This window comes from Diceros bicornis, chromosome 4 (genome assembly GCF_020826845.1).
Source record: "Diceros bicornis minor isolate mBicDic1 chromosome 4, mDicBic1.mat.cur, whole genome shotgun sequence".
NCBI classification, from domain to species: Eukaryota; Metazoa; Chordata; class Mammalia; order Perissodactyla; family Rhinocerotidae; genus Diceros; species Diceros bicornis.
In genome coordinates, this window is record NC_080743.1 from 91,773,634 (window position 1) to 91,792,034 (window position 18,401).

The 18,401-nt window shown below is 37.4% G+C and overlaps 1 protein-coding gene across 4 annotated transcripts in view; it reads right to left on the reverse strand.

Moving 5' to 3' along the window:
• RABGAP1L (RAB GTPase activating protein 1 like) overlaps nt 1-18,401 on the reverse strand; it is a 689,292-nt gene that overhangs the window by 250,532 nt on the left and 420,359 nt on the right. For all 4 annotated transcript variants that reach the window (XM_058540018.1, XM_058540017.1, XM_058540020.1 and 1 more), the window contains one exon: nt 13,643-13,717. In XM_058540018.1, the coding sequence (XP_058396001.1) occupies nt 13,643-13,717 (75 nt within the window). The remainder of the gene's footprint in view (nt 1-13,642; nt 13,718-18,401) is intronic.

An 18,401-nucleotide genomic window follows, 5' to 3' on the forward strand; every position in this document is an offset into this window, starting at 1 on the left:
GTAGATCTTCTCACTTTCCTCTTATTGATTTCTAGTTTCATAACATTGTGGACAGAAAAGATAACTTGAATAATTTCAATCTTCTTAAATTGCTAAGATTTATTTTGTGTCCTATCATGATCTATGTCCATATGATCTATCTTGGAGAAGTTCCATGCGCACTTGAGAATAATGTGTATTCTGCTGCTGTTGGATGAAATGTTCTGTATATGTCCATTAAGTCCATCTGTTCTAGGGTATGATTCAATTTCAACATTTCCTTGTTGATTTTTTCTCTGGATAATCTATTCATTGCTGAGAGTGGGGTACTGAAGTTCCCTACTATTATTGTATTCTTGTCTACTTCTCCCTTAAGATCTGTTAGTATTTGCTTAAAATATTTCAATGGTCAGGTGTTGGGAGTGTGTGTATGTATATATATATATATATATATATATATATACAGGATTGTTATATATAACAATGTATATGATGTATAGACTCCTTAATCATTATATAATGACTTTGTCTCTTGTACTATTTTTGGCTTGAAGTCTATTTTTTCTGATATAAGTATGGCTATACCCACTTTCTTCTGGTAACATCATCTTCCACCCCTTCACTTTGAGCCTGTGTGTGTCTTTAGACCTGAAATGAGTCTCCTGGAGGCAGCATATAGTTGGGTCTTATTTTTTAATCCATCCAGCCACACTGTGCCTTTTGATTGGTGAGTTCAATCCATTTACATTTAGGGTGATTATTAATATGTAAGACCTCACTTTTGCCATTTTATCTTTTGTTTCCTGGTTGTTTTGAATCTCCACTGTTTCTTTTTCCTTGCGTTTCTTTCTACCTTTTTAAGTTGGCGGTTTTCCATGGTGATTTGCTCAGCTTTCCATTTTTTTATGTTTTGTGTCTCTGCTCTAGACTTTTGTTTTGTGGTTACCATGAGGTTTGCATAAAATGTCTCACAGGTAAAACAGTCCTTTTTCTGCTGAGAGTAACTTATCTTCATTCGCCTATAGAGGCCCCATCCTTTACTCCTTCCCTTTTATATTTTTGCTATCACAAATTATCTCTTTTTATGCTGTGAATTCATTACCAAATTGTAGTAGCTATAGTTATTTTTAATGCTTTTTTCCCTTTAACTTTTTTGCTATATTTAAGTGTTTAACATCCTATTCTAAAACAGTGTTACAGTTTTCTAATTCTGACTATCTGTTTATCACCTTACTCAGAGTTTTGTGTACTCTTGTCATTTCATTTCAGCTAGAAGAGCTCCATTCGACATTTCTTGTAAGGTGGTCTAGTGGTGATGAACTCTCTCAGCTTTTGTTTGTCTTGGAAGCCTTTATATCTGTTTCATATCTGAAGGATAACTTTGCTGGATAGAGTATTCTTGGCTGGCAATTTTTATCTTTCAACACTCTGAATATGTCATTCTACTCTCTCCTAGCCTATAGAGTTTCTGCTAAGAAATCTGCTGATAGTCTTGTGGGGGTTCCTTTGTAGGTTACTTTCTTTTTTTCCCTGGCTACCTTTATGACTCTTTCTTTATCATTGACTTTTGACAGCTTTATTATAATGTGTCTTGGAGAAGATCTTTTTGCATTAAGATAATAAGGTGATCTATTAGCTTTGTGGACTTGTATGTCCAATTCTTTCCCCAGGTTTGGGAAGTTCTCAGCTATGATTTCTTTAAATAAACTCTCTGTCCCCTTCTCCCTCTCTTCTCTTTCTGGTGTATCCATTATTCTTATGTTGGCTCGTCTAATAGAGTCTAATAGCTCTCATAGGGTTTCCTCACTTATTAAAAATCTTAGTTCTCTCTTCTCTTCCACCTTAATCACTTCTAGATTCCCATTTTCAAAATCACCTGTTCTCTTCTATCTGATCTGCTCTATTTCCAATGCTTTCTAATGCATTCTTCATCTCCTTTATTGAGTTCTTCAGCTCTGGAATTTGTTTGGTTCTTTTTTAGAATGGTAAAGTACTCCCTCTGATCATTAATTTTATTCCTCAGTTCATTTATTTGCCTTTCGGTTTTCTTGTAGCTCACTGAATTTCTTCATAACAGCTTTTCTGAATTCTCTATCAGTTAGATCACAATATTCTGTGTCTCTGAGTTTTGCTGCTCGAGAATTGTTATTTTCTTTTTATGATACCATATCACCATGATTTGTCCCTGTATTTGATGAGATGTGCCTCTGCTGCTGCATTTGAAGTAGTGAACACCTTTCTTATTTAGGTAAAATTTTGTTTACTTTGATTCTAACAGTTAGATTGGCAATTAGAGGCCTTTTGTGCTCCAGCAGGTGGTGATATAGCACATGTTCTTGGTTTCTCTTACCCGAGGTGCCTCATCACTATAATTGGGAGCACATGCTTAAAAAAAAGCACTGGCAACAGAATGGGGGAGGTGTGTGCTTAGCCTTTGGGTGTGCCCACAGCCCAGTAATGGGCTCCTCAAGTGGGAGGGTCTTGGAAGTCCTGGGTGGTCCTCTTGCTAAACTCCTGGGACAGAGACCAAAAAGTGTTCCTTCAGCTCTCTTTGTCTGCATCCTTCCCTTTCCTTTCTCTCCCCCCAGTCACAGATGTCTCTTCTCTGAAGTCCGAGAGCTGCTGAGGAGCAATGGGACCCTCCAGCTGCAGTCTGGGGCCAGGCAGACTTTCACTCACCCTCCATCCCCTCTGCCAGAGGGGTTGCCAGTGCCACCACCACTGCTAGTGCCACCACTGCTGCTGGGGTTTATCTCTACTTCACTGTTGAAGGACAGCTTTGCTGGGTATACTGTTCTTGGTTGACAGTTTTTTCTTTCAGTATGTTGAATATATCATCTCACGCTCTCCTGGCCTACAATGTTTCTGTTGAGAAACTGAATAGTCTTCTGAGGGATCCCTTATATGTGATGAGCAGCTTTTCTCTTGCTGCTCTCAAAATTTTTTGTCTTTGATCCTTGACAATTTAATTACAATATGTTCTGGTGTAATCCGTTTTGGATTCTAACCATTTGGGGTCTTTTAGGCCTCATGAATCTGGAAATGTATTTCTCTCCTCAAGTTTGGGAAGTTTTTGGCCATTATTACTTTAAATATTAGACTTTTTCTCCCTTTCTCTTTCTCTTTTCCCTTTGGGATTCCCATAAGTGTATACTGTTCCATTTGATGTCCCATAACTCCCAATGACTTTCTTCACTCTTTTTCATTCTTTTTTCTTTTTACTCCTCTGACTCGATAATTTCAAATGATCTATCTTCTAGTTCACTGATTCTTTCTTATGTTTGATCATGTCTGTTGTAGCTCTCTATTGAAGTCTTTAGTTCAGCCATTGTATTATTCAGCTCTAAGACTTCTGGGTTTTTTTTTTTTTTTCCTATCGCTTTGTCAAACTTCTTATTTTGTTTATCATTGTTTCATTGTCTATGTGTCCTTGTGGTTCACTGAACTTCTTTAAGAGGATTATTCTGAATTCTTTGTCAGACAGTTCATAGATCTCCATTTCTTAGTGTCAGTTAATGGAGCTTTATTAATTTCCTTTGGCGGTGTCAAGTTTACCTGATTCTTATGATCCTTGATTCCTTGCATTACTATCTGTGCACTTGAGTAAACTCCTTTTACAGACATTACAGATTTGCTTTGGCATGAAAAGACTTTCACCAGTCAGCTCAGCTTGGGGTACAGGATGGGTCAGCTGATAGCAACCATGGGCAGGCAGAGCCTGCTATCAAAGTCATGGGCAGGCAGAGCTTGCTATCAAAGTTGGGTGAGGTCATTGCTCATGCTCTAAGGTCGGGGTCAGGATGCCACTAGCTGGGCTATGTGGTTGGGTGGGTCTGCTGGCTGGGCTCCACATACAAGCAGGGCCACGGGGTGGGCTCAATGATTACGTGGGGCTGCTGGTTGTGCTCCATGGTCAGGTGGGGCCACTAGCTGTGCTCTACAATCACCTCTGGACAGGCAACGTCACAGGCTATGATCCCTGAGAGGGTGGTGCCACTAGTTGGACCCATAATTAGGCAGGATTATGGGATGGGCTCTGCAATAACTCCTGGTAAGGTGGCATCTCAGGTTGTGCTCCCTGACCAGATGGTGCTACTGGCTGAACTATATTCATGTGGGGCCACAGGCTGTGTCCTAAAGATGTGTGAGGCTGCAGGCTTGGCTTCACAATCAGGTAGGCCATTGGCTGTGCTCCGCTGCTAGGCAAGGTAACTGGTCAGGCCCTCTGGTCAGGAGGGGCCTTCAGCTGTACCCTGTAGTTGGGTGGGACTAGAGACTGTGCTCTACAGTCAGGTGGGATCACTGTCCAGACTCCTGATTAGGTGAGGCCACAGGCTGTGTTCAGCAATTGGGCAGGACTCTAGGCTGGGCTCTGCAGCTGAGCAAGGCTGTAGGTTGGGCTCCATTGGTCAGCTGTACTGTAGGCTGGGCTCCAAGGCTGCCCAGGGTCACTGTTCAGGCTACCTGATTACGCAGGGCCAGAGGCTATGCTCAATAGTTGGGCAAGACTGCTGGATTGGCTCCTGCCTGAGCAGGGCTGTACAGTGGGGTCCGTGGCTGCTCAGGTTCTTTGACCAGGCTACTTGGACAGTCAGGACTGGAGCCTAAGCTCAGCAATTGGGTGGGGCTGCGAATTTGCTTCCCTGTCTGGGCAGGGCAGTAGAACAGGCTCCACGGCCAGTATGTCCATTGCCTGGAGATCCAATTCAGGCAGAACTGCTAACCAAGCTCCCTGGCCAGAAGAGGTCACTGGCTTGGCTCTGCAGATGGGAAGAGCCACTGGCTGGGACCTCTGCTTGGTCACCACTGCAAACAGGAATGTAGCCCACCAAGATCTGAGCATTGGTTGCTATAAGTCCCACCCCTCCTTCTCTGTCTCTATCTGATCCCCAGTGGTCAAGCCCCACAGATTTCCCTAGCGATCCCTGTGAGGTGAGACCCAGGTAGGCCTCCTGGTAAGTGTCCTTCAATGCTGGGAGAGCTGAATGTCAACCTCAGGCTCTCTTCCCACTGGAGAAACCGTAGGCCCAGGGCAACCGTCTTGGTATGGTGCTGTGCCAACCTGGGAGGGGCAATGTGGTCAGAGCGTAGTTGCTCCTCTTACCCTTCTAATGTAATCCCTCTTGGTCTCTGTGGTCAAGGGGGTGCTTCAGCCTCACCTCCAGGTTCTGAGATTTTCATAATCATGTCTTGTCTATAGACAGTTGCTAGTTGGTCTTTTTGTGAGAGGAACTGAAGTTGGGAATGACCTATGTTGCCATTCTGATGACCCACAATGTCCATTTAATTTTTTTTTTATAATTTTATTTATTTTTATTTATTTTCCCCCACAAAGCCCCAGTAGATAGCTGTATGCCATAGCTGCACATCCTTCTAGTTGCTGCATGTGGGACGCGGCCTCAGCATGGCCAGAGAAGCGGTGCATCGGTGCGCGCCCGGGATCCGAACCCGGGCCGCCAGCAGCGGAGTGCACGCACTTAACTGCTAAGCCACGGGGCCTGTCCATTTAATTTTTAATAAAGGCTGTGTTTAAACGCTGGTTCACAAAATTCCTGAAAATTTAACAGGTGCCTCTCATGAGCTGGTATGATCTGGCTCCAGCACAGTACTGATATAAACCATGATGAAGAGTCAGGAGTGTGTTAGAAGATGTGTTACAGCAAAAGATGGATTATAACTATGTTGGTTTAGTAAGGATCTATCACTTTTCTTCTGTATGAAAAGATAATCTACAAGAACCTATATTCAACCATTGCCTTTGAAAGGGTACCCAGAAATAAATGACATAGAAAAGATGCTGCAGTAGAAAGAACATGATTTGGAATTATATTAACAGATGTGAATTCCCAGATAAGCTTTTAGTTACTAGTTGGGTGATCTTGAGCAAGTAACTTCTCAAAGTCTGAATTTTTTTCTCTCTAAAGAATTAGAAATAATAATACCTATGTCATAGGGGATGTTGTAAGGATTCAATGAGACGTATGTGAGAGACAACATATGCACATGGTAGGTGACCAATAAATGTAAATTTCCCTTTTCTCTCCCTCCTTGAACACAGAGAATACATCTTAGACATCAGCAACTACCACAGTGCTTTATATGCAGGTACTCAAAAGAATAAAAAGAATAAATAAACGCATGGGTAAAAATTTTATCTAATCAAAAACTACAAAAACAAATTTCCACTATAAGGCCTTTCTCTTGTTACAATGATTTATAGGAATATATGTTCTTAAAAATAAAGTAGCAGAAATATGCTATTTTTCATGTAAATGAGATCACTTGTTGTATATCACTGGGAAGAATGTCCCCCTCCCGCTCCCCATCCTTTTTGTAACTTAAATAGTGACAGGCTATACTGTCCAGACTCTCCTGGGAGTTAAGGCACACAAGCTCAGGGTGGATGGCTGGGTTGAGGTATATTATGTAGCATAGTTCTGCCTTGGAAATTTTACAGATCTTTTTAAGGTTGATCATAAATCGCACTTAGTACACAACGTCTCTGTTATTCACTTTAACCTGACGAGATTTTTGCTTTCTCTGAATCCCAAAGCTCTTTGTGGCATGTAGTATAGTTCTTTGTATGCCCCTCTCAATCTCTGGATGCTGCTTTAATTTTGTATCCCCCAAAGCTCTTAGCATAGAGACTTAAATAAATATCAAGTATTAAATATTTGTTTAAGATAATTTTAGTAAAACTCTGAATACATCTGCCTTTACAGTGAAGGCATGTCACACAAGTAGGGCAATCTGTTGGCAACTGTGAAGGTAAGAGATAACAAAAATGTAGAAAGAAAGGATTGGTGTGAAAGTGGAAGCAAGGGGCAGCCAATGTAACTACATTAGTATTTGATTTCTTTTAATACTCTTACAAATATTAATTATAAGAAACTTTTGTATTATCTGTATTTTGTATTGGCTATTAAGCTTGTCCCTCAATTAGCATAAAGAAAATCAATTAAGATCTGAGAATCAACACCTAGCTGTACTATTGAACCTCAACTACAAGAGTGAGTTCTCCCACTAGGTAGTATTGTGGCATCTGCCTATTTTTTTTCAAAAAAGCAAAATAACTACTTAACTTATTAAAATGATTCATATTTCATTGAACTAGACAATCCAGTTTATCATTATGCAATTGGTCTAAAGTACAATAAAAATAAATCATTGAACAATATAGTTTTAAATAAAATATTAAGATGTTGGAGCATAGTAGGTCTCTAATATTGAATATCCATCTTTGCTGTGTACAGGAGCTTTGTCATGGAATTAGTGTAGCTTTACTGGAGAAAGCAGGAGATAAACATTAAAATCTTACAATTTAAGATATCAAAGTATAATCCATGGTTTTATGAAAACTAAATACTTGCCTCACATGCACAATCTGAGAATCAAGCATGATGTAATCACTGTTTGGGCACAAATCTGATAATGATCTGCTGTCTGTACTAACAGATAATCACTGAATGGAGACAGTCTCTAAGCTTCACTGCTTCTCTCTGCAACAAACCATAAAACAAAGCAGCTCCAAGTACCTCAAAAGTCATTTAAGACTCACCTAGAGCAACACATATCAAGATGTTTTTTGAAGTAAAATTATATATTGATAATTTAAAATAATCCCCTTATTTAGGATAAAACTAAAATTTTCTATTCTGCTCAATTGTGTTTCATATCTTTTGGTAATCAATCTACCTTTTTCCCTGAAAGCAATGAACATTCCACTGATTTTTTGATTTTTTAGTTTTCGGCAACAAAGGTGGATGCTAGTGACTATTCTGAAAATCATAAACTCATGAGTTTTCATTTTCTGTTTACACATTGAAAAGCAAAGAGAATGAAAACTACTTTTTTTTCCATTTAAATCAAATATATACTAAAATACACGTAAATTGAATGTCTATTTATAAGCTATAAAACATACTGTACAACATATTAGTTTGCCATGTGTGATCAATTTAAGCTAGTGGGACTAGGGTCCAAAAGAAAATTGGCTGGGCAAATAATTATTAATTTTAGAAAGAACAGCAGCAGCTACCATTATTAGAGGTGTTCATTCACGACCCTATTTGATCCTCACAAAAATTCTGAAAAGTAGACATTCTTTTTACATTTTAAATATTAGACTAGTGAAGTTCAAAAAAGTTAAGTGATTTGTCAGTAACTACACATCTACTAAGTAAAGTCTGGGTTTAAGCCCATGGCTACACTCTTTGTGCCAGATACAAAATAAGACTCTTTACACTCATAGCATAAGGTATGAATATTCAGAAAAACCCTAGAAAGATGATAATATTATTTCCATTTTATAAACAAAGAAACTGAAGCTCAGAGAGTTTAGGAAACTTACCCAAGGTGATATAACTTGAAAGGTATTAAACCACAATTCAAATTCATAGTTGTGCTTTTTACTATCATTTGAAAGAGTTCAGCTTTGAAAGGGCAGAAAAACCTAAGATAGCTAAACAGGAGGATCAAGAGAGGATTTTTTAAGGCAAAACGTCTTGAGCATATTTATGGGGCCCAGGGAGAAGATGTTGGGAAATGGCTCCAAAGCTCTGATGCAAGAGTGAACTCAGAACAGGAAAATTTCTTGGATTATAAGAAAAAAGTGATTTGGGAGTATAGAAGGTCTTATTTAAAAATCACACTAAAACTCTTGATGTAGACATCACTATAAGATGATGTGATGTATCTGTCTAGCAATCTATCTCCCTATCATCCAGTATTAAAATCCCTTTTCCTGTAGGAAAATCTTTCCATTGTTCAGGAGGAGCTGATCCAGCTCACTGTCAGCACTGAGGTGGACTCGAGACCCGGGCCAGGCCAATCAGAATTACCTTACCTGCCCAGCCTTATTAGTCAATTCAGGGATGGCAGCTTCCCAAGGCAAGCCAATCAGGCATTTTTTTTTTTTTTAACTGCAGGAGCTATAGCAAAAGATGGTCCCTTTTAAATCAAGATGCAAAACTGAAAGGGTAAGAAGCCAAGCGAGCCAGCAGCCCTGTTGCCCACTTTGTGGCCTGTCCAGATAATTAAGGCAAGAAAATTTAAGCAGAACAATGACACAGAGACACAGATTCCTGATGACAAAATATGAACCCTGGAATCCAATCATGTCAAAATCATCTCTGCCCCGGACTTCCCAGTTACGTGAGCCAACAAATTTCCTTTTTAATTTAAGCTACCTTGAGTTAAGGTTATGTCTCATGTAGTAGAGAGAGTCCTAACTAATATAATGGCACAAATACTTTTACTTATATATCCGTATAAAGACACTAGAAAGCCTCTATCTTGTCACCTTGGACTCTGTGGAATCTTCATTTTCAGGAAAACTAAGAAGTAGCTCTGCTTTTCATTTCTTAGTCCATTGGTTAAATCTTCTCCTAAACCTGGGAGGTGCATTAAAGGATTCGTAATTTTTAAACCTTATTTTATTTTGAAATACAATACACAGAAAAAAACATAAAAGTTAAATGTATACTTTAATGAATAATTGCTTATGAAGTAAAAACAGGTTAAGAAATAGAATGCTATCAATACTCCTGAAGATCCCTGCATGTCCCTTCCCAATCACGACTCCCAATTCCTCCCCAGAGAAATCACCATCCTGACTTTACAAGTAATCACTTCACTGGTGTTATTTATATTTTACCATCTATGTAGCATTCTAGAAAAAGAGTTTAGTTTTGTCTGTTATTCAACTTTATACTAAACGGAATCATAACAAATGATACCAAATATACTTTGCTTTCTTACTAAACCTTATGTTTGTATAATTCATTCATATTAACCTATGTAGTATAAAACATTCATTTCATTGCTGTATAGCGTTCTTCTATGTGAATATACCACAATTTATTCATTTTAATGTCTAATTACAATTATAATATTAGACATTCTAATAGTGGACATTTGAATTGACTAATATAAACACTGATCCTAGAACAATTCTAATACATGACCGAGGTGTACGTGTGCATAAATTCGACTAAGGTATATATATCCAGGAGTGGAATTTCTGGGAACGCATATCTTTATCAGATAAAGCCAAACTGGTTTCCAAAGGAGTTGTGCCTAGTCATAGTGTTTTAAAAAATTCAATAGTTTTAAATATTCTGGATTATCCAAAAATAATCCTTTCTGCAGTTGGAAAGCTTCCATACATGTCAATATTACTATACATACAGTAATTTAACAATAAAAAGGAGCACGATTTTCTGAAGGTCTAAAAAAGTATATGTTCAGTAACAAAAAAGTAAAGCTGCTTGACAATAAATATGTTAGAAAAATATACTGGGGTAAAAATTACCTAAAATATTTTATATGATTTTTAAAGAAATGAAACATATAAAAGGATATTATTTATTACACTTCCAATTAAGTAAAGACTAATACTATAATGATGCTATTACTGATTATTATTGCATATTTAACTTCAAAGGCAGATGAACACTATACTGGCTAAAAGCAATCTGTGCTGTAACATTCTTCTCCAACTGTAAATGACAAATTTCTTATAATTTCATCAACAGATATAACAGCATCTATTGTGATAAACACTTAATTCTTCCACTGCCTCAACTACTACAAGTTACAAAGCTATAAAAAACATCTGGAAATTTCCAAGCACAGAAGAAGCTAATTATGTGTTAAAACTACCTAGACTTCAGTAAAAACTTAAAAATTCTAAACTTTTGTTTTTGGTCTTTCTTTCCTCTTAGGCAGTGAATGTGAAATATAAATGACCATGGGTGAGGAAAAGACAGCATCCCAAAAAGAAGCCGTTTCTGACAATGATTAATATGGAGCCGCCAAAGGATGTCTGGCAGCAAAAAGAAGCAATAGCTTATGTAACTGATGAAAAATTAGTCAGTAAGACCCTAATAACATATCTCCCTGGAACCTGTGATAGTGTATTTGATGAATTGTTTAAGCTAGACTGTATTCTTCTACCTGTTTCAACCATGGAGGCAAAAATATGGAAAAGAAAAAAATTACAGTTAGCTTCTCTTATTTAAATTGGTTAATGGATGTATTGGGCAGTTAGTGAAATATGCTGATTAATATAATTATCACACATACTGTCAATTAAAAATTACAATATAATATGTTTTTCATTAATACTGCTGAATATCAGTTATTCTTTCCTCAAGGATTCTGAAGACATTTCTATATTTTCAGTTATTTTTATAAGCCATGGCAACAACTGCATAATTCTATCAATGTAGAAAGTGTAACAGATTGGACTGAATTTCTATCCACCTTGTGACATATTTTGGAAGCAATTTTGCTGAATAAGTTTACAACAGCCAACTTGCCATGTGACCCTTATAATACGAGAGTAGATAATGTAGAAAAAAATTCTGGATATTTGAGCTTTCCAGTTATTTAAATCATTGTTTCTCTTTTTTTCAGGGGGAGGTGTTTCCAAGTAAATATGAACTTACAATTAACTAAACCTCTGTTAAATCTCAGAACAGATTTCTCAGAGAGATGATATTCTCACTGAAGTTTAATCAATAATATTATAATGTGTTTAACAGGGTTACAGGTCTAAAATGCTAAACTACAATAGAATCAAAGATTATTTTATGGAAGACAAAGCTTCACCACTCATGGCTTGGACATCAGCTTCTCAGCAGAGTGATTATAAAGGCTCCTTTTGAAGAAAGATGGCTTTGAACCTTGGTGAACGTGTCCATGTCGCTGCTTAAATTCTCCAGCCCCGTGTAGTAGGGACCTGATATTCTAGATACTAGGTAGGTTTAGCAGTACAACCAGGGGCCCAAGAATTTGTGGCTATAAAGTGCTTCATTATCACAGGAGATCCTAAGAAGATGGGCTATGGAGATATCCAGGAAAGAAGGATAAGGAGAAGATCGAGAAGACCAGAAACAGGTGATAACGCGACAAAGGAAGAAGTCAAACTCTAAGTGAATAATCACAATAGAACAATTGTATATCATTATTATCACTAGAATAAAGTTATCAGAATTAGGACCATGAATCTACCGTAATTGCTCTTCACTTCCAGAATGCAAACCTATGTTTTCATTTTAAACTTGCTGGACCTCTCTGCTGCATTTGACTTTATACATTGCTTCCTCCCTCTTGAAAACTCAGAAATTCTTCAAAGATTCCTCTTCCTCATCAGCCCTTTAAATACCTGGCATTCCTGGCCTCTATCCTGTTCTTCTTACTCTATTCTTCTTAGATGATCTGATCCACTCTTGTGATTTCAGCTTGGATTTCTCCCCCAGTATCAGTCTCCAGTATCCAACTGGTTGCTGGACAGCTTCACTCAGATGTCCTCAAAATATCCCAAACTCAAAGAATTAAAAAAAAAATTCATCATCAACTCCTAACGTTTTTCCTCCATTCAATCTCAATGGATGTATTTTCTACCTCAGTTCAAAATACCACAGTTCATCCAGTCATCAAAGCTAGAAAACTAGACATGCTACCTTTGACCATTTCTTTGTTAATTTATCCATAAAACCTACCAATTCTACCCCCTTCATGTTTCTTAATTCTGTTTATTTTTCTCTGGATCTCTACATCTCTCATTTAGATTGATATTTCCCAACTGGTCTCTCTGCTGCTGCTGCTCGTTCCTTCAATTCCACCCTCTACACGAGTATAATAAGAATTTATCCGAAAGGAACATCTGACTATCATTACCTTGCTTCAAACTGATCAACGGCTCCTCATTAGCTTTAGAGTAAAACCCACATTTCTTGACATGATTACAAAGTCTTCATAATTTGGTCCCTGCTCACCTGACCATTTTTACCTCATACCTCTCCCTGCATACAATTCCTACATAACTGCATGGAAACTGTTCCCTTTCTATGCTGTGCCCTTTTGTGTTTCCATACATTTGCTCACGTTGTTCCTTTTGTCCTGCAATCTCTACTCCCTCCATGTCCCTCTCGCTTCCCCCAATCTAAATTATTTATGTCTTAGCAAAGCTACCACCTCCTCCAGAAAGTTCCTGAAAGTTCTGGCAGAGCTGGGTTGGGTAATTCTGCTTTCTATTCCCTTATTCTGTGTATTGCTTGCACTTAGCACACTGTAAGTTCTTCTTTAGTGAATATCAGAAAAATCAATAAAGACACATAAAAAGAATAAAATTAATAAGTATGTGCCTACATTAACTGTGCCTCATCCTGGACCATGAGGCCTTTGAGAACATAAATGATAAATTATTCATATTTGTAATCCTACTTCCTAGCCCAGTACTGACAATCGATGCTCAATAAATGTTCTGTTAAATGAAGGTGACTGAAAGGAAAGAAAGTATACAAAAATAAATCACAGAAAAGATAAGAGACTTCCTTGCCACATTCTTTCATAATGGTCGTGGTCCTGTTCATATTTGGGCGGTTACATTGACTTCTTTAATTCTAGAAGGTTCTAGTTAAAAATAACTCCAAATAAGTAATTTTTTCCCTTCTAGACAGCAAAATTAATTCTATTGAGAAACTATCCTGTTCTTGACATCAGATCTCTTACTTATCACCAAAGGTACATTTTTAAAAAGATACGCCATGTGTAATCTCCATCGGTAAATGGAAAATAACAAGGAAGAACAAAACCAAGCAGAAAATAAAATAAACTTGGCAGTACCATGCCATTTATTATATGGAAAATTACTTACGTGCAGCAGCAATACAGCAGCAAGAAAAGACTGTCCTTGACAGTACCCAATGTCTTCATCATAGACAGAGTAGGCCTAGAGAAAAGATGAAGAGAAAGAAATATTGTAAACATTCACAGTTTTTAACTTAAGTGTTAGCTCACATCAGGCTTGCTGCTTGCTCTTGTCCCTGGGCTGTCCACCACAGTTTCACTGATCCTTCAACTTGGATGTGTGAGCCATTAGCACAGTGGGATCCCCCAAAGAGGCTGCACATTTCCTAAAGTAATTCTAGATGTCCTGTTACCCCCAGGTTCGTCTTTAGAATTTGGAATAAAGAGATGTTCAGAGCACCTAAATTAATTTTAAAAGATCCATTATGGTTTGTGGTCAGGCGAATGAGACCATGGGAGGCAGGAGCAAAAGGTGGAAGAGGGTGGGAAGGTTCTAGAGTTGATGTGGGAGTTCAAATGCACCATATGAGGGAAATCTTAATGCTGCTGAAAGTATAGTGCAGATCCCCTAACTAACAGACAAAAAATTCACCCTCTGTAACCTCTAGAAGTTTTCAAAGACCTTCTAAACTACTCTCCCACTTTCCAGAAGGCTGACGGGTAAAAATGACTCCTTCCATCTATACCACTGGGGCAAACCAGGAACATTTAGCACTGCCCTGCAATTTTTGTAGAATGGCTGAGAGAGAGCCTTATGCCACATATACTCCCACCATCACAGGTATTCTGGCTATTTACATCTTCAACATCATTCTAACCAGGCCCGCTGGCATATAGCCAGAGGCCCATTCACAGGAAATATAGTACTCCTTGGGAAGTAGCTATCATACCATTCAACTTAATACTTACCTTAGTCTTCAGAGGAGAGGAAATAAGGTTGTATGCTTAATATACACTAACTAGTACTTCAAACTGCTGAGATTATACTTTTTCTAAAAAGATACCCTGCACAAGTTTTTAGGAGGTTGAATTAGTTACAGTAGGCAAAGTGTACTGACCAAAGAGTAAAAAATATGAATTAGCATCATTTTCTGTACAAGTCCAAATAGTAAATATTTTAGGCTTTGAGGGACACTTACATATCTGTTGCATATTGGTTTTTTTTTTTTAAACAACCCCTTAAAATATAAAAACCATTCACAGCTCAAGGGCAGTACAAAAGCAGGCAGCATGGGTCATAGTTTACTGATCCCTGATTTAGAACAAAAAAATTCGTTCAGGTGCTCCCACATTTATTTTTAAAAGACAAACAACCCAACTGTGCTGTTTGAGTCTTGGACATGTTATTCCATCTACGTGTTGTGCTTCATTTTAGTGAGGGGATTTCCATTTAACATGCTGAATTACAATGCATTATGATTTTGTGAGTATAAAAATTGTCTCTGTCCAGGGCAATGGTTATCAAAGATAACTAGGAAAGGTTACTATAGGGAGGGTAAGTGTAGAATCTCCCATATGCCAAGGTAGTGAGAGTACAGGGTCTGGAACTCTTATTTTACTTAAAAAAAAACTTTACTGAAATACAGCTTGTATTCAATGAAATACATACATTTTAATTCCTTGGGTTGAGTTACTTATATAACCCCATCATTACAGAATATTTCCATCATTCTAGGACATCCCTCCTGCCTCTTTGCGGCCAAACCACCTCTACCCCAGGCAACCACTGATCTGATTTTTACCACAATATATTATGAACTTTGCATTTTTAAAGAATTTCATATAAATGGAATCATATAATATATACTTTTTTGTGTCTGGTTTCTTTTACTCAACATAATGTTTCTGAGATTCTTCCACATTGTTGAATGAATCAGTAGTTCATTCTTTTTAATTGATGAGTAGTATTCCACCCTCCGAACATACCACAATTTGTTTATCCATTCTCTTGTTGATGAACATTCGGGTTTTTTCCAGTTTGGGGCTAGTATGAATAAAGTTTCTATGTTTACACAAGACTTTTTGTGGATATAGGTTTTCATGTTTTTTGGGTAAATACCTAGGCGTGGAGGTTCAAGGTTCAAATGACAAGTGTATGTTTAATTTTATAAGGAATTGCCAAACTGTTTTCCAAAGTGGTTGTACAATTATTATACCCACACCAGAAAAGCAAAAGAGTACTCACTGCTTCACATCCTTGTCAATACTTGATATTTCCAGTATTTTTCCTTTTATTAATTCCTGTGGTTATGACTTGCATTTCTCTGATGGTTGATGATATAGAGCACATTATCACGTGCTTGTAGGCAACTGATATATGTTCTTTTATGACTGTCTCTTCAAGTTCTTGCCCATTTGTTTAAGTTGTTTATCTTATTAATGTTGATTCATGGGAGTTCTTTATACATTCTGCTTACAAGTCCATTGTCAGACATATGTATTGCCTCCCAGTCTGTGTATTTTCTCCCTGCCTTTCCATTTTCTTAATGGTGTCTTTTGAAGTACTATCATTCTCTTTTAACCTTCTTCTGCTAATGATGATATTATCACACTCTTTTCTAATGAGAAAAAAATTAGATCACGGAATCATTACCTAATGAATCTGAAAGGAGCTTTTCTTCATTATCACCAGTTTCCAGAGCTCTGCCTAATTTTGAAAATTGAAAGATGGATTAGCATCCTTTTACTTACTTAATTTTCTTTGATTTATATGGTTATATTTCTGATTGCTTAATTTGTACTCTTATCCAGAGCTCGTGTGTGTGTGTGTGTGTGTGTGTGTGTGTGTGTGTGTGTGTATTAGGGGTTAGAAGAAGGATTACAGACAGAGAAGAGAAAGAACAAAAAGTGAAGAAAGAGGGGAAAGGTTCTAATATTATCCCTATTTGGAGCATTCCTGATGGTGGTCTGTCACTTCTTTCTCCATGAACAAGGAACTCTGGGATTTGTTGGTAAGAGAGCATGTTATATGAGTGATAAACATATTTTCAAGGCTCCCCCTCTCCCCATGAAAGATGTCAAAGTTGAGGATTCCTTACAACTGTGGGTCTCCAGAAGTCGATCATACTTCATCAACCCTAACATCACTTTGACAAATGTTTGATCCTCTTTATATAAACATATTTAACATTTATTGAGAAGTGTTCTATTTATACGACCATTTGTGTTACAAGAGAAGTCCAACAGAAAATGAAGGTCCACAATACACCAGACAGAGAAGGTATGATTCAGTTCTCCACAGAGCATTCTCTAACTAGAGAGCTGAGAACAAAAGTGTAAATTAGTAATGCAATGATCTTACTTTCTACTTGTTTTATGGTTTTGGGTTAGGATAGCAGCAAAAGTAACTTTTCAGAGGCCACCTAATAAATCAATTTTATTTATGATTCACAGTTTGAGAAACACAGTGTTCTAGCAAGTTCTTTCCCTTGGAGTTCTTACAAGCACTGTTTAGGTTTAGTCCAAGCCTTCTTTAACCAGTTGAACCGAATCCTTTCCCTCTACTCTTGCCTCTCTTTCCACCATACCTCTCCCCACTCCTCACTTTAATTGCTTCTCTGGCCAGACGCCTGCTCAGTCCAACTTTTAAAAACCATCTGGGTACGACTTCTGTAATGGAGGAGCAGCTCCTGTTGAACCAACTTTCCCTCTGGTAACAAATTTAAACTATATCTGTCAAATGTATAAAACAACGAACTGAAGGTACTGAAAAGCTAAACAAAAGCAAGCAGAAACTGGAGGGGAGCGTAAACCTGGAAGAATGGAATGACACTGGGTAATAAAATTTCCATTCTTTATGGCTTTTGCCAGAGGTCAGGCACCAGTGGTACCACACTGGATGGCTAAAACTTGGATACAAAACTGTAGTCTGCTTGGCTTGAAGAACCAGAGAACAGGTTGGGGTAACCATAACAGCTAGAAAGCAAGAGTGAAAATTCTAGAAGAAAGAAATTAACAGAAGAGAAGCCCTTACTATACTTACTGTAAAATTACAGTATTCAAGACAATGTAAAACTGATATATAAGGAGAGATAAATAATCAATAGAACAAAGTAAGTCTAGAAGTAGAGCCATACTTATACAGTCATTTGATTTCAACAAAGCTACCAAGATAACACAATGAGAAAAGGAAAATTGTTTACATATGCAAACATGTAAATATATGAAAATTGTTTCAACAAATGTCCTTGAACAACTGTATATCTATATGGGGGAAACAAATGAATCCTGATTCCTACCTCACTTTATACACAAAAATTAATTCCAGATGTATCATAGTCCTAAACATAAAACTAAAACTATAAAGCTAGTCAATGAAAACAGAATATCTTTGTAATTTGGTGAAGGCAAAGGCTTCTTAGGGCACAGAAGCACTAACTATAAAAGAGTAAACTGATAGACTAATTATCATCAAAATTTAAAAAAGCCTCCACTGATGAAAGGACACGATTGAGAAAATAAATAGATAAACCACAGACTGGGAAAATATTTGCAAACATATCTGAAAAAGGTCTTGTATATATAGAACTCCTACAACTCAATGTCAAACAACCGAAGTTAAAAATGGACAGAAGATTTGAAAAGACACTTGACAAAGGAATCTCTATGAGTGGGAAATAAAAACATGGTCAAGTGTTTGACATCATTAGCCATTAAATTAAAATGAAATTAAAGCCACAATGCGATGTTACTACATAGCCACCAGAAGCTAACATAAAAAAGCCTGATAACACCAAATGTTAGTATCCTTGGATTCTCAAACATTGTTGGTAGGAATGTAAAATAGTAAAACTACTTTGTAAAATTGTTTCGCAGTTTAAAAAAAT